Here is a 25,271-nt window from a genome sequence, read left to right on the forward strand (position 1 = left end):
GACTCTCTCGCCTTGCTTTCCGTTTCCCCAAAAAGCGTCTCAGGAAAAACCGGGGATACGATTGTTTCCTGGCCCAACACGCCGCGCTGCCTCCGCACGCCAAAATTCCTAACGCCTCGGCACCGCGTGTGTGTGTGTGTGTGTGTGTGCACGCTGGCCGACGTCCCGTATTTTGTGTCCTTTCCGCGTTCTCCGTCTGCTTCCTTCAAAACTACACAAACGTCTTCACCGCGAACCTTCTCGGGCTGATTGATCGGTCCGTCTCCCGTTTCTCTGCCTCCTGGTCCTAACATCCCCGTTGCTTCTTCAGTGTTCTCTGCCGCGCTACAGTCTCTTCCCTCGCCCAGTTCTCTCTCTCTCCCCCGCTCCTCTCTCTGGTGCACATGCGATCGCGCTCTTCCCTGGCCTCCATCTCTGCTTTTTCCCGTAGTAACTGTGCTCTCCGACCACTTCGCTTCGACTCCGTTCCAATACATGCCCGAGCACTCGGAGGTCATGGGAGGGCGGATATCTCGTCAGCGCGGCGGGGGCCAGCAGGCTCCTGACAACCGCCGCCCGAACCCAGCCTCGATGAGCACGATCTCCAGCCGGCAGTCCGTCTCCGCCTCGGACCGCAAAGCCGGCGTCTCGCGCCACCACGGCAGTGCGCAGACCCAGAGTTCCCGTCTCCACGCCCCAACCACGTCGCAGCGGGTGAGTTCCCCGACCAGCTCGGAAGCGGGCGATCAGCGCTCGACTGTTTCCGGAAAGACGTCCAGTGGGCGGCCGCGGGGACCCAACCTCTTTTCAGGCTCTTCGAAGAACAAGGCGTCGCCGAGCACCAACAGCACCTCCGCGACGGCCTCGCTGTCCCCGCAGCCCTACACGCCGACGCCCGATGCGCACAAGGCCGGAACTGGGGCGTCGCCTGCCGCGGGAACTGGTAGGCGATGTGTCCCTAGCCCCGGCGCGGCTTCGGCGGCGGGCCGAGAAGAGGTGTCCTCGCGCCACGTGATTCGGCGCCCCAGCGAGAGTCGCGTAGCTTCGACGTCGCCGACCCCGCGCGACAAGGAGGGAGGGATCGATCGCTCAAAGTTCATCTTGGAAAACACGGGAGCTCTGACGGACTTCTACGAGATCGATACTGCCACACTGGGACAGGGAACGTACGGCTCGGTCTCCAAGGCGCGAAAGAAGGACACGGGCCAGATGCGCGCCGTGAAAACCATCAGCAAGAGCCAAGTCAAAAACCTCGAGCGCTTCAGACAGGAAATCGCCATCATGAAGGATCTCGTAAGCCTGCATCTGCGTCTGCGTGCCTTCCAGAGCGAGTTCGAGAGCGGGGCTGTCCTTTCGCTTTGTCAAACGCGCGTCGTCCACGTGCTCTCGTGCCTCTCGATTCACCACGAAACATGCGTCGCCGACACGACGCACTCGTCCCTTTGCACAGGCCGCTGGTTGCGTTTCTTCTCCGGTTGGCGCGGTCGCTTCCGCGTGGTTCCGGAGAACCAGTGGACATACACTGCGCTGGAGAACGCCTCACTGGGAGGGGAGGGGGGAGACTCTCGTTTGGCGAGATGGATGAGGGAGACGGCGATTCGCCTGTTGGTGCTCTTTGGCGTGGACCTCGAGACGCTCGTGTGGTGTCCTTTGCTATCCTCGGTTGGAATCTTGAGTTTTTTGCGCAGTTTTTCGCAACGTGCGGTGGAGTCTTTCGCCTCACAGTGCAGCGCGCATGCACGGGTCGATTGTTCCCGTATCATCCATTCCGGCGTGATTCCCTGTCGAGTCAACCCACGAGTAGTCACTCGCTCTGTACAGCGGTTTTCCGGGTCTTCTTGCGCTGTGGCAGTTCCCCTCTTTTTCCCCGTTTGTTCCTTCCGTTGAGCTCCTTTGCGGGCGACGACCGTCCGTGTGTTTTAGGGTACACTTGATTTTGGCACACAGCAGACTCACGCGGGAAACGTGTGCATTTCCGTCTTGCAAGCATTCGCCTGGTTCCTGCTCTCTCAGGATCACCCGAATGTCATAAAGCTCTTCGAGACCTTTGAGGACCACCGCAACATTTACCTCGTTATGGAGTGAGTTGCAAAGCATTGCTGGCGGCTTCATCCAACGAGAGAGAACGCCGCCGGCAGACCTGCTCAAGACAGGAAGTGCTCCCGGGAGACGTCGAGGGGAAAGTGCATCTGCGTGTTCTCGTTCTGAATGCAAAGCTGGTCAGCTATGTGCGCGTGAAAGCTCGTTTGTATTCGGCACTTCAAATCGTGTCATCACCGACCGACCCGAGAATGCGGGAAAAAAGCACACCACGGTTGCTGGCCGTCAGCCCTCGCGCGGTCTGTACAGCGCGCACACTGCCCCGAGTGGCGTTGTCGTGCCCCGCGGGGCCTCGGCGTCTTCAGACTGAAAGGAATTCGGACTCGCAAAAAAGCGCGCTGCGCTGGCCATGGCCCCGAGCAGTTCTTCAAGTGCATACGCAAGAGATGGCACGCGTTCCGGCCTTTTCTGTCGCTTTTTCCCAGACTCTGCACTGGAGGCGAGTTGTTCGATCGAATTATTTCGGAAGGCCGCTTGACTGAGAAGCAGGCTGCCGTCCTCATGAAGCAGATGTTCTCTGCGGTCCACTACTTGCATTCCAACAACATCATGCACAGGTACGGGCGCCGCGTTCTTTCGGTCTTCCCCCGGTCTCTGACGCAGTAGGAGACCCTGATCTCGAAGCAGAGCTCTGCCGTGCGACACGGCCAGCATGGTTTTCCTCTGTTGCGTGCGTTCCAGAGACTTGAAACCGGAAAACTTCCTTTTCCTCGACTCGGCCCGCGACTCGCCTCTGAAGATCATCGACTTCGGTCTCTCCTGCCGCTTCAAAAAAGGCGAATTCGTTTCCACCAAGGCCGGAACGGTACGCGCGGCCCCCGCTCCCTTGTCGTAGTCTCTGCGCTTCCATACCTGCATGCTCACTCCAAGTCTCTCTCTCTCTCTCTCTATATATATATATATATATATATATGAGTAGATAGATAGATGTATACATATGTATCACTTTTCCGGATCGTCGACCTCTCTGGGTGTCTCGTGAACAGATTCGACGTTATCTTTTGCACCCTGTCTGAGGCTCCGTGGGTGGTTTGCGACGCCCGCCCAGACGTGAGAGTGCAGACGCGATTCAAAGTGTCGAAAGCGCACCTATCGCAAGCGCTCTGGTGACGCTTTCCGGGTCTCGACGCGTCTTCATGTGCTCGGTTCTTGTGTCTCTCCGATGCGTCTGTGTCTCCTCTCTCTAGCCGTACTACGTGGCTCCTCAAGTGCTGCAAGGCAAGTACGACTTTCGGTGCGACGCGTGGTCCCTGGGAGTTATTCTCTACATTCTGCTTTGCGGGTACCCGCCCTTCTACGGAGAGACAGACGCGGAAGTTCTCGCGAAAGTGAAGACCGGCGTCTTCTCCTTCAGCGGGCCGGAGTGGAAGCGCGTCAGTGAAGAGGCTAAGGAACTTATTCGCCACCTCATCAATCTCAATCCGCAGGTAACCCTCCCACTTTCTTCCACATATCTCTGCATACAGATACACATATATTTATATATTTATATATACATATAGATATATGTACATATATCGCGTGCATGTGTTGCGTCTGTGTCTCTACTCCGCAAAAAGACTGGCAAGGGATGTCGAGCGAAAGGGCGTGTCAGGTCGCGTTACATCCACGGAACCGTAAACACATGCATGCGTATATGTGCGAAGTGTGCATGTAATGGAAGTGCGCGGGGCGGCCGGGCGTGTGCTCGAGATTCTGTCCCGGAAGTTTGTCTTCAATCGGACGCGTGCTCTGTCTCTCTGCGTCACGCTGGGGGCTGCGTCAGGAGCGATACACGGCCGAGCAGGCACTCCAACACCCGTGGGTCACCACGCTGGCCCGCAACAGCCAGAACGTGGCTCTGCCGACGACGCTCATGTCGAACTTGAAGGTAAATATCACGCGTAGATCACCGGGCCGCTGTGTCTCTCCGCAAATGCCACAACTGATACTCAGCTCCAAGCACGTTTCGCGATACACATATATGCATGTACATATGTATATATGTATGTATATGTATATACATGCATATATATATATATATATATATATATGCTGTGTATAGGGCGTTTTCTGCAGGCAGGCGCCCCTCCCCGACGCCTGCTGCCATTGCTGTCGGTGCCGGCTGCCCGGACTCGCTTCCCTTTGTGCATGCGAATTGCTTCGTGGTATGCAGGGCATTTTGCGCCTGCAGTGGTGTGGTGGCTGGGTGTCTGGGCGGCGTCTTCCGCGCTGCCGTGCTCTTGGCGGGTTTTCTTCTTTCCTGAAAACGTCATCCCGCCATGCTTGCCGTTGTCTGGTGTGTTGTCTCAGGCGTTCCGAGCGCAAAACAAGCTGAAGAAGGCCGCGTTAACAGTCATCGCGCAGCACATGTCGGAGAAGGAAATCGACCACCTTCGGCAGATCTTCATGACGCTCGATGTCGATAACAGCGGAACGCTTTCCGTTCAGGTAAGCAGCGATGCACAGGCGGCTGTCGCAGCTGAAGAACAGTCGCGTCGCCGTTCTCCCATATCCTGTCTGTACTCTTCCGTGTGTGAATATGCGCGGATCTTTGAGAGGTGAACGTCGAGGTGTCCTGTGTGAGTCTTGGCGCTTTGTGCTTTGTCAGGAGGTTCGCGAGGGGCTGAAGCGTCTGGGGTGGACTGAGATCCCCGCCGATTTGCAGGCCATCATCGAAGAGGTGGACTCGGACAAGTCGGGTCACATCGACTACACGGGTAAGGTCTGGAGTGTCTTGAGGAATCGCGGAGAGAAGATCGGGCGGCGCGGAGACGCAGATGCAAGAACGCTCAGAGAGACGCGCCGGACAAGAGGCTGCGCGAGAGAGACAGGAAGAGACAGAGAGAGGAGGGAACACGGAGAACGGCGCAAAGGAGCGCGCGAGGAGAGCGCAGCGGAGGGTTCTGAGCTGTGCCCCAAGTGTGCGGCTTGGCATCCGTTGTCCGTTTTTTTCAGAGTTCATTGCGGCCACAATGGACAAAAAGCTGTACATGAAGGAAGATGTCTGCTGGGCGGCGTTCCGCGTCTTCGATCTGGTAGGTGGAGTCACGGTTTTTCCGTGTGCGTCCAACCGCATGCACCACGTTGGGTCCGTAGCAGGCTCCATACACGGCCGACCGTTCCGCGGCTTTGCACGCCACGGACTCTTCCCACTTTAGAGTTGCACGTTTGGTCCGAAAAGCGCGACGGAGACGCAACTGGTTCGCGAGCACTCGTAGTCAGCCGGCGCTTTGCCTCTCGTCTGGGTGGATCTCGCGTTGCGTCCCGATCCGTGGCCACGCGCGGCCTCTCGCGGATGCTCGGGCGCTCCGTCCACGAAGCGGCAAACTATCTCTCTCTTCTCTCCAGGACGGCAACGGCAAAATCTCGCAAGACGAACTGAAGAAGGTGCTCGGAATGCCGGACGTTGAAACGGCGGTGGGCCGAGCCACGATCGACGCGCTCCTCACCGAAGTAGACCTGAATGGAGACGGCGAGGTGAGTGGCAAAGTCCGATTCGAAACTTCGAGAAGCCCGCACAGACTCGGTCTGCGAACGGGACTCACGGGAGCGGGGACCCGCTCCCTCTCTGACGGCGTCGAGAGTTCTCAGCACGCCTCTCTGCGTGCACCTGTCCCCCTCCTCATGGTCCATACAGGCATTCTTATATATAAATATGCATATATAAAGATATGTTTGTGTCGCCTGAGTGATTTTTTTGCGGTGGTAGAGGTTTCAGTTGTCGAAGCGTGGCGAGGCAATAAACGCTTTGTAAATAGGTATGGCATTTCGCGCCAGATTCGCCGGAGACGCAGGCGTTCGCGTGTGCACATGGGAGTCCAGAAAGACGTGCGCGCGCCGTGGCTTCCAAACGGTCTCTCTCCCGTCTTGCGGTGCCCTATGTGCAGATCGACTTCGACGAGTTCATGTACATGATGAGGAAGAAGGAACCGGCAGAGAAGCGCTTTGACGTGTCGTCGCGGAAGACGTTGCATGCGACCGCACCCTCCCAGGAGACTCGCCGTTCGGTCGTCCAGCGTCCTACCCTGGGCACGGGTCCGCCGCGTGCCTCTGTGGCGTCGCGCTCGGGAACTGTGGCGAAGGGACCCCCGGGCGCGAACTGCAAACTGGAGTCTGCAGGCGCAGCGTCCAGTTAAGCAGGAACGCGCACGCGGTGGCGTCAGAGGTGACGGTCGACGCGGAAGAGCCAGACAAAACAGGGTACACAATTTGAGGCGGAAAGGTGTACACACTCTGAGGCGGAAAGGTGTACACACTCTGAGGCGGAAAGGTGTACACACTCTGAGGCGGAAAGGTGTACACAATCTGAGGCGGAAAGGTGTACACACTCTGAGGTGGAAAGGTGTACACACTCTGAGGTGGAAAGGTGTACACACTCTGAAATGGAAAGGTGTACACAATCTGAGGCGGAAAGGTGTACACAATCTGAGGCGGAAAGGTGTACACACTCTGAGGTGGAAAGGTGTACACACTCTGAGGTGGAAAGGTGTACACACTCTGAGGTGGAAAGGTGTACACAATCTGAGGTGGAAAGGTGTACACAATCAGAGGCGGAAGCAATGAGGAAAGAAGGGGGCGAAGAACGCCGTCATGGCCTTGTTCCAGCGAAAAGAGGGACGCGTGTGCGCGCCCCAGTGGGTTGCAGAGGGGAAAAGAGAGGAGGCAGGTTGCTGCTGTGCTGTGCAAGCAGACCGCGGGCGCGTGTGAAGGCGGCAGGGCGCAGCGAATTCGGGCGTTTCTGCCGGTTGCTGGCAGGACTCGAATTGCGAGATTGGAAAATGCGAAATCGTAAAACCCAAGAGAGGTTCGACTCTGAAAACGGAAAAACTACGCGACAAGCGACAGACGGTTGCCGTCGGCCTGAGCGTGAGAAGCGGTGCGAGTGTGGTGCCCGGGTCGCGAATTCGGATTTTTACCGTTCCAGTTGTTTTGTGTTCAATCTTTGTCTCCAGTCAGGCAACTCGCACGCAGCCCCGAATCACGGCGACTGAACGTTTCTTTGCTAGAGAGGTGTTGGGCTTCGGTGTACATACACACAGACATCTCCGCGTTCGGTCCGATTCGCAGTCTGTGCAGGGAGAGAGCTCGTGCGAGTGGCTCCCCAGGTTTTGTGCAAAAGTGCATGTTAAGGAAAGGTGGTTGTGTATGCATTCTTGTCCGCTCAGATGCGCATGTCTCTGTCTCTATATGTTGATACATGTGTTGGGGGGAGACGTGAGGGACACAGGAATCGCGCCGTGGTGGCGACTCCAGGCGACGGAGCAGCCAAGGAGACGAATGCAGCAGGCCTCAGGCGAGGGGACGGCGAAGCGCAGGAGGAACGAGAGAAACGAATCAAGAGAGGACAGAGGAAACGCGGAAGACGTGGAGCGAGGACACAGGTAGACGCATGCACGCGAAGCGCTTTGTGTCTCCAGAGACGTGTTGCTTCCGGGTGCATGTATGTGGTCGCGAGGGGATGAACAGCACTCGCGGCTGATCGAGGTGGAAGAACAAGACAGAGAAGTGCTCGTGTGTCCACGCTTTTCTGGCTCCCCTTATCGTTTTTTCATTGGTTTCAAATCGAGAGTCTTTCTTCCGTCGCTCCCCCGTTGCTGCCAACCGGAGACCCGTACACCTGTGTATGTGGGAGTCGGCTGAGACGCCAGCAAGGACCGTCCCGCATGTCGCGATAGAGCGGGTTCGGTCTTGGGCGCTCGGCATCGCGTCATCACCGGAGCTTCTCTGCAGATTTGTATATGTGAATTCGCATTCTTTCGCTTCCTCTTCATCAAAGATTTTTTTGGTTTCCAGGTTGCCTTTCTCGTCGGTACGCTTTCTCGACTCCCCCAATGTGCGTGTGCCCGGAAACACCTGCTGTCATCTCTCCCTTCTAAGTCGGCGCCCCGCCTGTCCATTTTTCCTCGTTCAATTTTCTTTCCTGCCCTCAAATCTTCCTGACAAAAAACGTGCCTTCTTTGTGTGTCCCCCCCAGTTTCATATTTCTTTGTACAGAGCTCGCATGTTGTGGTTTCGAACTGTTCCCGGTCTCTTTCCGTGGGGGAGTGATGGGTTCTTGCGAACTTTCCGGACCGACAAGTCCAGCATTCTTTTCTGCGCTGATCGGTCTTCTCCGAATCCACGCTTTTTCTCACAGGAACGCACACCGAGAGCAGCCTGTCGACGCGAAGCATCTGCGGCAGACTTCTGCCGCGCATGCAGGTGGCGACTCCTCAGTTTAAGCAGAACTGTAGTTTATCGGGGCTGAAGTCCGCATGATCAATCAAAACGTTTGTTCACCCACCGGTTCCCTCCGTCCATGGAAATCAAAAGAGCTTTCACGGATTGTACTTTCGAAACGTGATTGGTTCACTCTCTGAGATAGCTGGCCGACGACGGCTCGTGGGCTCTGCCGGCTCGGGCCACGCAGCACATCTCCTTTTTTTCTCACCTACAAGGCCTTCACACAACCTCAGAATACATATATACATATGTATATACATATGTATATATATATATATATATATATATATTTGTTGTTTGAAACCTAATATGCTGGAGGGGTTCCGGTTTAGAAGCGCGAAGAAAGCGACACTGCGGGTAGTGTAATCTCTTAGGTTGTCGACGCCTGTCTCCGCCAGACGGAAGCATGCACACTGAGTCGGGCGTGAAAGGGGTAGAGTGTCCAGTCGAGAGGCACGAAACGCGGGTGTTTTTGTGGGCTCTCTTCAACAGAATTCACCAGTTCTGCGCGGGCCCCGCTGCCTTCCGTGCACGGAGGCGTAGACGAGGACGAGCTGCTCGACCGTCTGAACAGGCGGACGGGGCACAAAAGCCGCTCTTTGAAATTATGGGCGTGCACAGACAGTTGGATCCCTGTTTGCATGCATAAAATCGAAAACAGAACTCAAAGACCCCACGAAATCGATCGCGAAGCGTATGTGGCGCCTCGGAACGAAACAGAACAAAATTCTCAGCATCGAATGTTCCTCAGGAAAACAGGCTCGGGCTTCGATGACCCAGGCCTTTGAAAATCCCTCGTTCACCTTCCTGTCCCCTCCGTGTTTCCAACCTGGACCCTTCCCGGTGTTGCTCCGCACTTTCTCTTCGTTCCCTCTGTGTCCACCGTTCCTTCCCTGCTCAGCGCTTGGTTTTTGCCTTCCACTCTTCCCTCTTCAGCTTTTCCGCGTTGACTTCCCTGCCGTCCTCGCCTGCATCTCCCTCCCCATCGACGCCATCGGCAGGCGTTGTCCTCTCACGGTCTCTCCACTGCCGTGTCTGTTTCTGCCTCACACTGCGCACTTCCCTCTCATCCACGCCCCTCGCCTCCCTCTCGGCCCGATCCTCCTTCTTCTTTTCCGTCGCGTCAGGTCTCTCCCCAAGTCTTCTCCGCGTCCCTTTCTGCTTTTCTCCAGCCGTCACTCAAAGCCCTGTTTGGTGCTTGCTGCGAGGCACAACTGGAGAACCGCGCTCTTCCTCTGCACGACCTTCTCGAGCGCGTCGGGGCTCGCAAGGCCCTCGCGTCTTTCCTCCGGACTCAAGCTCTCGAGGATGCGCTTCACCTCCGCCTCCTTCATCTTCTGGATCGCCTTCTTCAGCTTCTCGTCCACGCAGTCCCCGACCATGAACTGCAGCGTCTGTGCCTGCACTGCCTCCTTCTCTTCGCCCCAACCGGCCGAAGCCGCCGATCTGCCTGGAAACGCATGCGGCTCCGAAATCAGCGCTTGAACCATCCGATACTCGTCCGGCTGCAGCGACTCCGCGGCCAAGTCGAGAACCTGCGTCTCCAGTTCAGTCTCAAACATCTGGTTGTCGCTCTCCGCCGAGTCTTCACTCGCCAGCAAATCTCCCACAGTGTCCTGCCGGTCGTCTGACAGACACGAAACGCGAGAAAGAAAGAGACGTGGTGGAGACCGAAGCTGCAAGAGTCTCGCAGTCGGCACGCCTCTCGCCTGCGCGCGCCTCGCCGCTAGGCCGGGGAAAAAGGGGAAACGCGAGTCAGGAGAAAGCGCGCGAAACGACCGGCCACGCAAAAGAAAGAGTCCACGCGTCGCCGAGAAAGCGAACACAACCGCAGAATTCGTAGCCAGAGACGGAGGGTCGATCCACAAAACGGAGCCCGCCATCTATACAGAAGGCGCCGAGCCTCGAAAGAGACGAGACGGTTGTGGATTTTTGTCTTCGTTCGCTGGAGAGGAAGAACTGAAGCGAGTGCTAGGCTCTTCTTCGAAAACACTCGACATGAACCCACATCTTACATGCAGATTCACACTCACACACAGTGTCCGCTCACACGCGCCAGGCCCCATAGACCCCATTTATGTATACATGCATATATATATATATATATATATATATATATATGCATTGATGGGTTTCACGAAAATCGGATTTTGTTGCTATTTTCAGTAGTTTGTCTGCGGGGCCTGGACAATCCCCCGCGCATGCGGCCCAGTCACGTTTTCACAGATTGGTAACACCACTGCCCGCCATTGCCGTCATTGATCATTGATCGATATATACATACATACATCCACATACATACATAAATACATATATATATATATATATATATCTGGGGATTTAATTTATACGCATTCCCCCACGAATCGCTGTTCAAGAGACATGTGTGCGAAAACAAAAAACATATCTATAAGGCTCTTTGGCGTTCGTTCCCTTCGGTTCCCTCCCCATGCTTACTTGGATCTTGGCTGCCGTGCGGCCCGCCGAGTTCGGCCTCGAGAGCGGTCGCCGCCTTGGTAGCCACGCTGATGTCTTGCCACTTGTCGAGCGAAATTCCGAGGCGATCTGCGACTTCTGCCTCGGTCGGTTCTCTTCCCAACTCCGCATATAAGCCGTGCGACGCCTTGCGACCTCGCGCGGCTTCTCTCCACCATCGCCACGGAAACTGCGTGACTTGTCTCTTTTGCTGCTCCCAGTCTACCATGGCGGTTCGCATCCACAGCCAGTACGCGACGCTGGGCGGCGGCGGGAGTTCGGGGAGGGGCGCTGCAGATTGGCCGATCTCTCTTTTGTTCTCCAGTCGCGGAGAAACGTCGTCCTCCGCAGACCCAGTCTCGTGGGGATCCTCGATCTTCTTCCTCCCCTTCCTCCCCCTCTTCGTTTCCTTCACAAGCGTCCAGCCTTCCTCCCCGTCCTCGTCCCCACCCTCCCGGGCTTCTTCGTCTCCTCCTCCTTCTCCTCCTTCTTCTTCGTCTTGTGTGTTTGCGGCCGAGGCTGCCTTGAGGAGGCGCACGCGCCTTCGCATGGCGGTGCGCGCGTGGCGTCTAAGGCCCTGGCGAATTCCCTGCAGGGCGACGAGGAGAAGTTCCATTTCTTCCTCGTTCCGCTTCTCCAGGAGCGCTCGAATGGCGTCGTAGTCCCCCTGGTCCTGGTACAGTTTTCTCTGCTGGGCTGCAAAGATATTCGCGCTGCGGAAGCGGCGCACAGCCACAGTGGCGAGCGGGTGGAGGCGTCGCAAACAGACATCCAAGAGAGCGCGCGACTCGCGCAGCTTCTCCCCCAGCAGCTTCACGTCTCCGCCCGTGGCTGCTCCGGCCCACTCCTCCAGAGTCGGTGGGCGTCGCGCTCGCAAAGTCTCCACAGGGGCTTCCTCTTCGTTCTCCGACCCTTCGAGCGTCGCGTGAATCGCCTCCACGCGCAAGAGAGACAGCAGGCGCGCGTACTCCCTCTTCGACACCAACTTGCCCACCGCCCACCTCGTCTCGGGCGAGTCGTCCAACGCCTCGTCTCCGTCTGTGGGCGGCGGGCGCGCCGGGTCGCCTGAGGCTCGTCTGCCAGTGGCCCGCGCGACCTGCGCCGGGATGGTCTCGCCTTGCGTCCCCGTTGCTCCGTCGCCATATCCAGACGCTCTCTCGAAGGGAGCGGGTGCGAGAAACCGATCGCTGGCCTCGCCTTCCTGCTCAGAGGCGCGGACAGCGTCACTCGGGCCCACCTCCACTGCGCCCTCCTGATCGCCGCCTCCACAGCTCCTTCCCGGCTCGTTTCTCGCCGCTCCATTTCGCTCTTCAATCTGGAGATGAAGCCTCGCGGAGCCGGCAACCTTCCTCTGCCTCGACGACGACGCGTCGCCTGTCTCCACGGGACCTTGCCCCGTCCCTTTCTCTTCCCCCGCGGAAAACGCGTCGCCCGGCGCTGACGCCGAGACTCCTGCGTCTGTCCTTCTGCGTTTCCCGGGGCTTCGTCGTGCCTCGTCGGTTCCTCTTCCCTCGTCTGCCGCGCGGCCGTCGCACTCTCCGCGCTGCCCCAGCACGCGGCCTCGATTCTCTCGGTGTTTGCGCAGTCTGTCCTCGTCGCTCTCGTGGGCGCAAGAGCTTCTGTCTCCTCGCGTTTTCCCCGCGGGACTGGAGGAGTCGCCAGGGCGAGAGTCCGCCTTCTCTCCACTGCCTCCGGAGCTCTTCGCTTCCTGAAGCGAAGACGTGGGCGAGGCGTACGCGAGCGTCACAAGATTCTTGAGGTATTCCGGGCTCTTTCCAATCCCCCGCGCCCACGCGTCCCAACTCATCAGGAGACGGCTGTCGCGAATTCTCTCGTACTTTTCCAGTTCCTCCAGAGCTTCTTCTCGGCTCTTCTTGGCCACGGAAGATGCAGGGCGAGGACCGACAGAGACGCCCCCATCGCCGCTCTCTCGCTCCACCTGCTGTGCGTTCAAACTCTCCAAACACTCCCCTTGTCGCTCTCCTCTCTCTCTAGACGCTAGCTCAGCGCCGCAGTCGGCCTCGGCGCCTCGCCGACTTGCCGCCAGGCTTCCAGACCTTCCTTCCCCGTCTCTGCCTGCCTTCGTCTCCCCGTGAGAAGAACACAGCCTACAAAGGCACAGGCGTCTTCCAGGGAGAAGCGCAACGTGTGAGGCGGCAGTTGGTACCCCACAGATTGCCTCGGGCCCCGCCTCAGGCGCCGACTCCCCTCCTAACCAACTTGCGAGAGAAGAGCGAGAGTAAACTTTCCGGTCGGCTCGTCTTGTCCCTCGACTCCTCTTGTCGCCCACAGCGGAAGCGACTGCGCCCGCCTGACTTGGAGAAAGCCCCGTTTCCTCGCCACGAAGGTTGAAAATCCCACCGCGCGCATGCTCCCCGCTGTTCGGTTTCAGCCACCGGGAAGAGGTCGGAGGCGCATGCGCGTGGCAGCCCGAACGGGAGTCTCGCGCCCGACAGGCGAGACGAATCCGACTGCGGCTGCTTTCTCTGCGAAGGCTACACTGCACCAGTGAAGAGAAAAGACCGTTTTGCTCGTTCAAGGAAGAGCCGCATGGTGTCAGGAAGGCCGCCACGGTGTGCCTGTCTCCGGCTGGTCCCCAATTGTCTCCGAAAGGAAAGGGACAGGAAAAGGCGCGTTTCTCTCTGGGCGCGACAACAAGGCACCTTGCGGGGACATGTCTCTCCAGATTTCTGACTTGGGGAATGGCGCGGCTGAGCCCCGGCGAGGCGCCTCGGTCGTTTTCGCGGAGGTTGTCGAACTCCGAAACGCGTCCACGGGGAGGCGGAGAAGACAGCTGGAAAGACGGCGGACGGTCGGGCTTCGAATCGACGGAGGCGTGGACCTGAAGACAGGTGGGGAACCGGCGGTCAGCATACAGGGGCCAGAGAGCGGAAGGAGGCGGAAACGGAATGGACTTCTTCGCAGGCAAAGAAGACTGGGGGGAGGGAGGAAGAAGAGGTTGAGAGAAAAGAGCAAGGCGAGAGACTGGGATCGCGCGGACTGCGTCGGAAGCCCAAAGGAAAGCCGCAATGAGCAAGACAAGTTTGGAAACGAAGCTGTTGACGCGAGGCCGCGCGGGAGAGAAAGACTCAGACCAGAAAAAGGAGTTGACCCTCCCTTCGAAGCAGCCGGCAGGAGGCGAACAGAACATCTCGCTCTCTTTCCGTGTCCCCTCTCAAATCGACAAAGAGGAGGAAAGACGACGAAATCGGACTGGGGCTGAAAAACCCAGCGAGGAACTCGCCGCCGCATGCATGTGGACGGGGTGGTGGGCAGGAAATAAACCAACGAGAAAAAAAAGAAAGCGGCCGAAACGGAGACGCCGAAGGGGACTGGAGACAAACAAGGCGAGTCACTAATGGCCAGGAAAGGAAAATCCCATGGACGGATTTTCCCTCGTCGTGGGTGCGGGCCGTCTCGCCGCCCAGGAGCCCGCAGGGCCAGGGGGCCGTGTTCCGCGGTTCATCCAGAAACGCGATTTTCTGGCCTCGCTTTTCCCCCCTTTAAAATGCTAGGACGGTGCGGAGCTCGACGACGAAAAGAGAGACGGAGAAATCTGATTTGCCGCTCTCTTCACGCGAAAGAGTGCCAGCCTCAGAAGCCGCGCAAATACGCGGAACAGCCGCGGGGTGCGCAGGCTGTCTTTGCGGCTAGACGAGACGAAAAGAAAAAGCGAAAAGGAGAGGAAGAGAGAGAGAGGGGAAGCAAAGAATCGAGTGAAGGAAGCAAATCGCGGGCGGCCGGTTCCCCCGCCGACCTCCCTCCATATCTCCTCCAGCTGGTCTCTCTCGTTTCTCAATGCCTTTCATGCATGCACTGACGAGACAAGACACGGAACCCCGGAACATAACAAACCTTCCCAGACTTTTTTTGAAAACGGAAAACAGCCTCTTAAAGATGCAGACGCTTGGCCATACAAACGCACATTAAGTTGTGGCATCTCTCTGCCCGCCGATTTATGTGGAATTCTAGTCGCCTGTTCTTGCCCAGCCGTCTCTGCCGGTATCCTCGCATGCGGCATGAAGGGAAAAATATAACCCCCACTGACTACAAACTTGGCGCACCACACAAAACTGACAAAACAATCCAGGCAGGTGCTCAAATTTAAATATATAATACAACTACACTCTTGTATGTGTGCGTGTAGATGTTCGGATCTAAGTGTGGCTGTGTATTGCGTAGGGGTAGTGCCAAAGAGTTTCGGCATGAAGAAGAAGCGACAGAAACAAGTGTCCTATCGTGTTGTAAAGCTTAGTTACCTTGCGTGACTGATCTCAAATACGTGTGTCTCTCTTTACGGATGTGAGGTTACGATATATATACATATAAATACATATATATATATACATATGCCTACGAAGTTACTCCTCGATCAGTATATGTACATCTATGTAGTAGAGATCTATGTGTATACAGATGTACCGGCTGCGTCTGGACGGCCGCTGTGTCTCGTAATGTCGTTTACAAGGACAGGATCCTTGTTCTCATTTCACAATATATCTGCAGCTCCACCGGAGAGACTCTCAAATCGGTAAGCTCTTCAGCGTTGAAGCTTCGTGCTGCTACCCCGAATCGCAGACCGTTTTTTTTTTCCGAAGCTGAAGAGCCAGGACTGGACCTGAAGAAATCGCATACCCTCAGCGCATGCAGAACCGCGGCTTTCAGCGCATGTAGTCGGCTTTCCACCACAACACACTCAACACGGGAGAAAAGAAAAGGACGGCACGTAGAATGTAAATGCCAGAAAGCCGCGGAAGCAACGGGACTTCAACTTCTACATGAAGATGGCGAGAGCCGAGAGCTCAGAGGGGCGAACTTGACAGGAGGCTCGGTTGAAGGGTACAGACCCTGCTATGGCGAGAATTGGGAGATGAGAAAACAGTGAGACGGAGCGTTTGATGCGGCGCGACAGTGAGTCAGGACACCGCGACGCTCTCGCACAGACAGAGACATGGATCCGGTCAGAGAGAGCCAGAGGACGCCAGCAGGAAGGATAGTGAGACCTAGAACGAGAAATAGAGGCGGAGAAAGTCTTCGCTTTGTGCGATGATTGTACCAATGTACATATATGCATATGCATGCATATACATATATAGATATATTTATATATATATATATTTATTTATCTATATATATATATATATGTATATATATATATATGTATATTTGGGGATATACTGTTCTGGGCTCCATATATTGGATCTTTGTCTGAGATGTTGCGGCCTGGTTCTAAGCCTCTGGTTCTTTCGCGAGCCTGGAAACGCTGCAGCTGTGTCACGCCTGAAAGATCGAGTCAAAGGCTTTCTCGTTTTCGTCGGCATTTCGGCCCCTTCTCACTCTCACTGTCAGAGACACGGCGAGACGGAGGCGCACCTGGCGCAACAGTAAGGGGGACAGAGCGAGAGAACGTCAGAGGGACAACGAACCAGAGAGAGAGAAAAACGACCAGAGGGAGAGAAATAAAAAAGGAGAGAGAGCGAGAGATGTGCGACTCTCGCACGGGAGACGAGAAGCGTGAAAAGGAGGAAAAACGGCGAAGCCATGGAACTGAGAGTGAATCACCGAGACGGCGCATTCTGATGGGTGGCCTTTCCTGTCGGTGGTTTCGGCGTTTGTGTGAAACTGTGAAGGGCGTTTTTGTCTCTTTCTCTCCATCTTTCTTTCCCGTTTTTATGTCGGCCTTCGATATCCATCTTGGGTTTCTCCTCGATGCTTTCTCCTCGTTTCCCCGCGGGTCTTCGATTCTCCGGCCCCAAAGACTCCCCCCGAACACAGAGAGACTGGGGCGTCGGTTGCCTGTCTCCGAGCCGCACGCGTCTTGAAAGATGGCGAACAGGCAAGCGCGAGCGACACAGGAGAGACACCGCTGGCAGGGGAGTGTGTAGAAGAGACAAGCGGAGGAACGATTTTTTCCCCGGTTTTTTCGTCTCTCCCCGTTGAGATTTGTTTCCTTTTCGTCTTTTCCGCTCAGCGGAAACATCTCTGCTCGTCCTTTCTTCTCCCGTCTCTTCCTCGTTCCACGAGCCCCCAACTCGATTCTTTCTGTCTCGTTTCCCGGACGGGTCTCTCTCCGTTCTTTCCCATCGTGTCTCTGCAAATACATCCACACTGAACCCTCGCGTCTGACTGTGTGTGTTCGCTTCGTCTCTGGCCGTTCTCCCCGTTTGCGCCCTGTCTCTCCCTCGAATATCGCCTCCTTCTTTTTCTCTTTTTCTGCCCTCCCGCCTCTGCGCTTGACCCCGTAGAAGGCCGCTTTTCTGGCGTCAGTTCTTTCGCTGTGCTCTCTCTTCTTCTTCTTGTCCGTCTGTTTCCTTCTGTCCTATACCTCCGTTGATCTCTCCTTTTGCCTTCTTTTGTCTCTTCTCTGTCTCCCTCACCGTCCGTTTCCTGCGCTGCCTCTCCACCTTCCTCCGCGCTGAGAAAAACTCGTTTTCGTTGTCTCTTCTGTCCTGCCGCATGCAAACGGCCCCGCCGTCCAAACACTTGCAACTGCTTCGCTTTCTTCCGTTTTTCGGCCACGTTTGCACCCGACACAAAAACGAGACACAAAAACGAGACACAAAAACGAGACAGAAAGGCCCCAGCGAGGCAGATCGGCATCCGCAGTATGACGGGGAGCTGAGACAAAACAGAGAGCCGGCGGAGCTCGGAACCGACACAGGGAGAAAAAAAACGATCCACAGGAAACGCGAGATTTCCTCGCGCCTCCGCGCCCGGGGAGAAAGGCTCTTCTCTTCCTTTTTCCCCTTGTCGATTTCATCGACCGACCGACCTGAGAGGAAGCGCCTCCCCTCAAAGGCTTGCGTCTTCCTCTTTGCCGTGTCAGGATCTGCCTCTGTGTGTCCAGATCTTTCCGGTTCTCTCCTAGATGCTCGGTTCACCCTGTGGCCTGGACTGTGTCCTCTCTTCACTTCAAGATGGCGCCGTTTTCACCCGTCCTCGCCCCGGTCTCCCTCTTCCTCGCGGTCGTCTCCTCTGCTCTTGCGCTCCAGCTGACGCCGCCTTCTTCGTCTCCGCTGGCGTCCTCCGCCCCCCTCCCGGGAGCTCCAACGCTCGGCTTTGTCTCCTCACCTGTCTCCTCTCCTTCCCTCGTTCTGCCTGCGTCGCGCCCTCCCTTCTCCCACGCCTCCTCTCCTGCGACATCCGCAGCCGCCGCGTCGACAGGACAGGCTATCAATGCGGTCGCGTCTTTCCACAGAGGCGAGCGGAGATGTGGACGCGACAGTGCGCAGGCCTTCTGCGCCTTCGGTGCCGGACGCAAACAGCAGACAGTCCTCGGCGCGAAGCTTCTGGGATCCGTCCAGGAAATCGCCATGCCTGCTCTCTCCAGCACCATGAAGGAGGGGAGAATCGTCACGTGGTCAAAACAAGTCGGCGACCGCGTCGAGGTCAGCCCGCCACTCCTGAGACGCACGGAGCTCTCTGGATGCGTCACTCCCCAAACCAAGACGAACCGTCACCTCGCATCTTAGATGAAACAAAAAACACACGCGGCGCTGTGCAAACAAAGGCCGCAACCTGGAGCCTCTCTGTCGACGGGAGACGCACTGACGCACAACACACGTACCCACTGCGCCAGAAATTTACTTCCGCGCCACGTACATATATATATATATATATATATATATATATATATGCATGTGGTGAAAGCCATATAGATGTATGCATAGGGGAGTGGTGCGTATATTCGTAGGAACACCATCTATAAATATCACTACTTACGTGGACATGTATGTAAACAGCTGTTTGTCTCGTGTCCCGTATATACATATATATGGGACGACGCGTAGTTGAGGCTTCTTCAAGCGGCGGGGATACAAAGGGGAGGGTTCTAGGCCGGCTGCGCATCCTCAGTCCTGGGCCTCCCGCCGCCTCATCTCATCCGGCTTTCCTCCACGCGTGCACTGTCTGTGTCAAGGTTCTGGTATCCATGCCTTTCTGTGTCGCTCTCTCTTCGTGTTCTCCCTCTGGGCGTTCCTGAGACATACACACGCGCAGAGTCGGAGCCCCGCCTCTGGCTCTAGCGGGTGTCTCTCTGCCCTTCTTTTCAGCTGTTCTATCTCCCTGTGGCGCGGTGTGCGTCTACGCCTTCTCCCCCGTTTTCTCTGCGCCCTCATCCGAGTGCTTCTGTCCTTCTCCGCTGGTTCGTCATGTGCGCCTGCTCCGTTCGTGGCGTCTGCCGGTCCCTCGTCGTTCTGTCCCGTGGATTCTGGTCTGCGTCTGGAGGGAGTTCCCCCGGGTCCCTTTTCTTTGCTTCCCGGTGCATGCATTTGGATCAACGGCGTCCTTCGACTGCGCATGCGGTAGGTTCCTTTGCTTTCTGTTTCGCAGCCGGGCGACGTGCTCATGGTCGTCGAGAGTGACAAGGCCGACATGGACGTTGAAGCGTTTGACTCTGGTGTGTGCAGCGCAAAGAGAGAGAGGAGAGGGGATGGAGAGAAGAAGAAAGTCCGAGGAGGCGTCGTTTGCGAGAACGGACATCGGCCGTATCTCGCATAACGGGGACACTCCAGCGAGAGACAGGCGCAAACCCCGTTTATTTAGGGGAGAAGAACCACATCTTCTGTGTCTCCTTCTTCGTGTTTGGTCGCGTCAGGTTTCGTTTCTCTTTCCGAACGAGGGCATTCCCTCGGAAGCTCTGTCTCGTGCTGTCTTCTCTGTCCGCCTGGTTGACGCTCTGTGGCCAAGGAAAATAGCGATTGTTTGTCCTCTGTCTGTTTTTTCTTGTCACCTCTCTTTCCTCAGCTATCCCTCGCTCTGGGGCCTCTATACTGCAGTTCACTGTCTTTCCTGCCTGCGTTTCGCGTTCCCTTGCGGGTTCGCGTTCTCTTTGTTTTTTCGACGCCTTGTCTGTCTCCTCTCTCTCTCTTGGCCTGTGCTGCGGGAGTGTGGGCTTCTATCTGTTTTACCTTTTTCTCACGGCTCTTCCTTTCTGTTTCCCTGCAGGCTTTGTGGCAGCGCACCTGGTTAGGGAAGGCGAAGCTGCGCCCGTCGGCGCCACCGTCGCTCTCCTGGCCGAGAAAGAAGAAGACATTCCTCTGATCCAGGAAAACGGTCTTTCGCTTCTCCCGTCGCCTGCGTCGGCCCCGCCTTCCTCGGCCTCGTCGCAGGCTGTCACGGAACTTCTGATGCCGTCCCTGTCTGCGAGTTTGACAACTGCGCATGTGGCAGTTTGGCGAAAGAAGGAAGGCGACCCCGTCAACAAGGGCGAAGTTCTCTTTGTCGTCGAAAGCGACAAAGCCGATATGGACGTCGACGCCCCTCATGACGGTAAAAGCTTCCGCCCAAAAATGCTTTTCTCTGGAAGAAGCCGAGCGCGCCGTCACGACTCTGTCTCCCGATCTGCGTCTCTCTCCCGATCTGCGTCTCTCTCTGTCCCTCTCCGCAGTCTCTCTCGCTTTCTTAAACGCACTCTTGTGGTCGGCTCTGGAATATATTCTCGACTTCGTCCCTCCACGTGTCGTGCGGAGAGTCCCGGCTCGCGCCCCCGCTGCTGCGTGGGAGGAGACGCCTCCTACGCAGAGCCGTCTTCCGACCGCTTGTTCGAGTCCGTGCCCGAGGGATCGGCCCCGTAGCCGTTGCCTTTCGGAGACTTGTCTGACGTATTTGTCTAGCCTGTCGCTTTGTCCCGTTTGCTGCGTCAGGCGTCTTGGCCCACATCGCAGTCCGTGAAGGAGTGAAAGTCCCTGTGGGGTCTGCGGTCGGCTACCTTGCGCCGAGTGCAGCCGCCGCTGCAGCCTTCAAAAACGCGGGTCTTTTCTCCTCGGCAGCTGCCGCTGAGAATCCTTCGACGATGCCCGAAGGCGCCCTCGAAATCTTCATGCCTGCGCTCTCTTCGACAATGACGAGCGGCAAAGTGTCCAAGTGGAACAAGGCTGTCGGTGACGTCGTGCATGTGAGGCACCCGCACTGCGGTTGCGCGCGAAACGAAACGCGAATCTAGAAACGGGCGAGACTTTGCCGCTCTTTAACTGGAGGGAAGATGCGCGTGGAGACAAACACCAGACGCAGCGTCTCGAATGTACCCGCTCGCGGGTTCGCTCTTCAAACAAACAAAAAATTCGTGAACGCGAACTGTGCGCGTCGATAACACTCGACTCCGGGGAGCGGGCTTGGGTTCATGTCGCCAGAGGAGGGACAGAAGCGCGTTTGCAGTTTTCTCAGGGCCGCAGACAGACATCTACTAAGATATCCGCGCAGGTTCGCCGCGAGTCGGACGAGAAAACCTGCTTTGATACGTCAGTCGTAGCATCTGCACAAAGGCGTACATTCAAGAAAAGATGTCCTTGATCACGTGCATAAATGGACATGTGCTCCGCCATCTATATACATGTAGATATATGGATATGTGTGTGGGTATGTGTGTGGGTATGTGTGTACCACGGAGCCTGGGAGAGAGAGGAGTTCGGTCACATATCCGAATTTGACAATGGACAACGACGTTTGCAAGGGGACCACACGGCGGTTTGCGTGTTGGCGTCTGCTGTTTTTTGCCGTGCGTCACAGGTCGGCGATACGCTGATGGTTGTGGAAAGCGACAAGGCCGACATGGACGTCGAAAGTTTCGATGAAGGCTACCTCGCCGCCATTACCGTCGCTGAAGGAGAGTCTGCTCCCGTGGGGCAAACAGTCGCCATCATTGTGCCTTCCAAGGATGATATTCCCAAAGTCCAGGATGCTCTCGAGGCTGCCGCGTCTGCCTCGTCGCTCTCGACGCACACTGCTGTCGCTGCTGCGCCTTCTTCCACGACGCCTTCCCCTGCGTCCTCGGCGGCTTCGTCCTCGGTGCCTGTCTCCCCTCCTAAGGCTGCAAGCGCGCGTGGTGGAGGGAGGACGGAAGCCTTCGCGACGCACGACGCGGCGCTCGCGGGCTGGACGTCTCCGTCTGTGGACCAAGACGTGAAAGATCAATTACCAGCGGGATTGACAGGGAACGATCTGCAACAGGAGTGGATGCAGCGAATCCAGGCGACGCTGCCGACGGCCTTTTCCGTTCTGAAGGAAAACCCGCAGATTCAAAAGGCTCTCACAGAGAGACTGAACTTGCGAGTTCCCCCGCCCCACACGCTGCGCGTCGCCCCGTCGCCGCCGCCCTACTTGAGGCGAGCAGCCAGGTAGGCTACAGGAAAGCGCAGGCGCTGCGAAAAACGTTTGTTATCTGTTCGAGAGGTGCGGGAGTCCGTGCAGCCGCCTCTAGATCTCCATGCGCTCTGCCGAGCCGCTTGTCGATTTTGCAGCGCATTCGGACCCGGGACTTCAGGCCCAGCCGACACGCAGGTGAGACTTTCTCTGCACGAAACGAACCTCTCGCGTGCCTGCGAAACGCGCAAACGGCCTCGCCTCCGTGCAGCTTGTGTCGCGAGCGCCGTACACAGACCCGAAAATCGAGGAGCGACGCATTCGCCGCTTTCCACACGAGCTGATGCACACACATATATGCATTATCTACGCATGCATGCAAAGCGCGCAGGGGCCCATCGGACGTAATGCGGGAGAGGGCGAGACTCTGTCCGACACGAACGAACACGGCGGCACGTGGACAGCCGCGTGTCCATGTGCCTGTCGGGCGACGACCGGTAGAGCCGAAGTTGACCTGTCTCGCCACAGACCACAACGATGCTGTGCACACGGTGACTCCAGTCTAACCTCGAGGCGTTCGTCTCCACGGCTGATCTCCTCTGGCACGAAGCGATTGCAGACACAGCCATCTCTCGCGTATTCATATATATATATATATATATATATATATATATATATAGAGAGAGAGAGAGAGAGAGAGCGATCTATATACATTTATATATATAGGTCGTACAATCCCGCCTTGAGTTTCATCGCTGTATGCTTTGCGGGGCTGTCAGCTCGTTTGAGTTTTCTCTGTTTCGCTGCGTTTGGACGTTTTTGTTCAGGGTAGCGGCGTCGAGCGAAAGGCGCGGGGTGCTGCACGGGATCCCTCAGGGCAGCCGCTCGCCACATTTAACGCCGTCGAGCTGGCGAAGAAAAACAAACTCAACTTGGAGGAAGTGAAGTACGTGTTTTTCCATTTTCCTTGGCGTCTGTCAATATGCTCCCACCTCTGTCTCCGTGTGTATCGACGCGCTTCGTTGCAGCTTTCCAAGATGTATCACTCTGCCGTTGTATCGTTGCGTGTATGTCATTGAAAGGTGTATGGAGGGTGTCATCGGTTGTTGCCTTCCCGCTAATTGTTCTGTTTGTTCTCGCGTGGAAACTCGCGGGTTCGCTTGCTTTCTTCCCTGGTTCCGTGCTGCTCTCACGAGCTTTCTGCGTTTTTCCTTCGCGTCTCTAAACACAGGGGAACTGGGACGAATCGACGCATCACTGTGGCAGACGTGCGTCACCATTTGCATCTGCACTCCGACGAAGCTGCCGTTGTAACCTCGAGCAGAGGAGAAAAGGAAGGAAAGAGCGAAAGCTCCGGCGTCCCAGCTGGGTCTGTTCCACTCGACGCAATGCAGAAGGCCATTGCCCGGAACATGGAGGCAACCATGGACGTTCCAGTGTTCAGGTGAGGCGCGGGGAGAGACGAGCGGGGGAAACACACAACGGGGAAGAAACCAAATCAGATGGAGCGGCGAGAGGTGAAGAGGCGCGGATAAATATATATAAGGGAAAGTGCGAAGGACGTGTTTGCTACACTTCGAGCAAAGCGCGAACGAGATGGAGATACGTGGCCTTCCGTTCAAGATCGCGCGATTTCGAGCGCGATCCGTCTGTGCGAGAGAACTGACGTCAAAGTGAACTGCGAGGCACAGACGTATATGTATAGGTTTTGACGGATATACATTTCAGTACCTTTTCGGACGCATGATGGGTGGTTCTTCGGTGTGAACCGCGACGTTTTGTCTTTCATTTTGTGCACGTGGAAAGGACGTGTGGATGCAAAAGGGACAGCGCACGACGCGGCGGCCTCTTGCTCAGGGAGTCCTGTGGACAGCGCGATGCGTTTCTGTGCAGAGTTTCGCGAGGCATTTTCGTGGACAAGCTGGAGGCGATGATGCAGGAGTTGAAGCAAATTGTGGCCGAGCAAAACGCAGCGGCGATTGCAGCGGAAGGCCCAGACGCGCCTCAGCAGCCCCCAGTGACGATGAGTGTCCTTCTGGCGAAGGCGGTCGCTCTCACTCTGGAGAAGCATCCGATCATGAACGCTGCATATAATCCTACCGATGGAGGGCACATTCAGTAAGTATTGGTCTGGGAACTGTGTTCCGCTCTTTGTGACATTTGTGTCCATAAACAGAGGCGTATATACATACACAGTTATATCAGTTTAGGTATGGAAACAACGGTTTTTATCATGTGCACATCGGTCCCAATCATTTTGTAAGCGTATCCACTTCTCTGAGGAGTTTCCTTTTCTTCATTGTCCTTGCAGGCACCCAGGAGCTGTGAACGTGGCAATGGCGGTTTCGATCGACGGAGGACTCCTAACCCCTGTTCTACGAGATGCGAACAGGAAATCTGTCTTTGAACTGTCGGCAGACTGGGCCGCACTCGTGGATAAGGCGAGGAAGCGTCGCCTGACGGCGGAAGAAAACAGTGCAGGAACCTTCTACATTAGCAATCTGGGCATGTTTGGTGTCAGCCAGTTCGACGCTGTCCTGCCTAAAGGAGTGGGAACAATTATGGCTGTGGGCGGAACAGAGTCGGTCCCCTTCTTCCCCAAGACTGGGGCGGATTCATCGGGGCTCAGTGTTCGCCGGCGCATGACCGTTACTCTCACAGCCGATCATCGCCATATCTACGGATCCCACGCGGCTGCCTTCCTCAAGGTGAGACGGGAGAGCCAGACGTGCAACTAGATAAGAAGGAGCGGGTGGGCAGTTCGAGAGCGAACGGGGAGACAGGCCGTAGCTGACGAACACTCCTAGCCTGCTCTTCAGCTTCACTTTTTTGTCAGTTTCAAGGGACAAGCTGCCTGATTCTAGCTAGCACGTTTCATATGCAACCGGCAGCTCCCGTTGCGAGAGTACCTGCTTCGGCCAGAAGTCGAGAAAATATCATAGGTGGTGTATGTCTAGAAATGTCAGCGAAAAGAGTATTTTCCGGATTGAATCACCGACCCAACAAGCGCTGGGAGATGCATGGGTGTTAAAGTCCCTGTCGGGCGGGCTCCGACGCAGCGAGAAGCAGTCTTGAATGTTCGCGGATGCCTCGTTTCAGCATTGGCGGGCTCTCGTCTCTGCGGTTCGTCTTTCAGGACTTTGCCTCCCTTCTGGAGACCCATCCATCGGCTTTGCTCATCTAGGAGATCACACACGCATTTGGACGCGTTTTGAGAGCTGCAGGCAGGACGCGGCAAAAAACTCGTCGAGCGTTTGGGCACGGCACCACTTCGAAGTTTGTCCGAATCGATCTTCCAACAGAGCCTGAAGCTACGCTTCTGACCAACGCTACACCTTTCTGCCCGTCAAAACGGCCATCTTGCGGAAATTAACCTAATGCTCGCCAAGGCTATCCGGGTCCCGCCTAGTAGTATTTGTCTGCCTTTCTTTCTT

The 25,271-nt window shown here is 56.3% G+C and overlaps 3 protein-coding genes across 3 annotated transcripts; 2 read left to right on the forward strand and 1 right to left on the reverse strand.

The window, feature by feature from the left end:
• Positions 1–474: 474 nt before the first annotated feature.
• Positions 475–6,197, forward strand: NCLIV_044270 (hypothetical protein; the record flags this gene model as incomplete). The annotated part of the gene is made up of 11 exons (XM_003881349.1): positions 475–1,272; positions 1,993–2,060; positions 2,505–2,636; positions 2,761–2,884; positions 3,267–3,506; positions 3,845–3,949; positions 4,372–4,509; positions 4,670–4,778; positions 5,017–5,096; positions 5,410–5,538; positions 5,949–6,197. The coding sequence occupies 11 exons, from the start codon at positions 475–477 to the stop codon at positions 6,195–6,197; spliced, it is 2,172 nt and encodes a 723-aa protein (XP_003881398.1).
• A 3,261-nt stretch (positions 6,198–9,458) lies between these two features.
• NCLIV_044280 (putative sigma-70, region 3 domain containing protein) lies at positions 9,459–13,909 on the reverse strand (the record flags this gene model as incomplete). Its single annotated transcript, XM_003881350.1, has 2 exons — positions 9,459–9,910; positions 10,741–13,909. The coding sequence occupies 2 exons, from the start codon at positions 13,907–13,909 to the stop codon at positions 9,459–9,461; spliced, it is 3,621 nt and encodes a 1,206-aa protein (XP_003881399.1).
• A 3,766-nt stretch (positions 13,910–17,675) lies between these two features.
• NCLIV_044290 (pyruvate dehydrogenase E2 component, related) lies at positions 17,676–25,021 on the forward strand (the record flags this gene model as incomplete). The annotated part of the gene is made up of 11 exons (XM_003881351.1): positions 17,676–18,146; positions 19,090–19,156; positions 19,705–20,028; positions 20,403–20,653; positions 21,265–21,872; positions 21,996–22,035; positions 22,665–22,783; positions 23,069–23,281; positions 23,731–23,955; positions 24,149–24,545; positions 24,974–25,021. 11 exons carry the CDS (start codon positions 17,676–17,678, stop codon positions 25,019–25,021), a joined length of 2,763 nt encoding a protein of 920 aa, XP_003881400.1.
• Positions 25,022–25,271: the final 250 nt, after the last annotated feature.

The sequence above is a fragment of the Neospora caninum genome, chromosome IX (assembly GCF_000208865.1).
Source record: "Neospora caninum Liverpool complete genome, chromosome IX".
NCBI classification, from domain to species: Eukaryota; Apicomplexa; class Conoidasida; order Eucoccidiorida; family Sarcocystidae; genus Neospora; species Neospora caninum.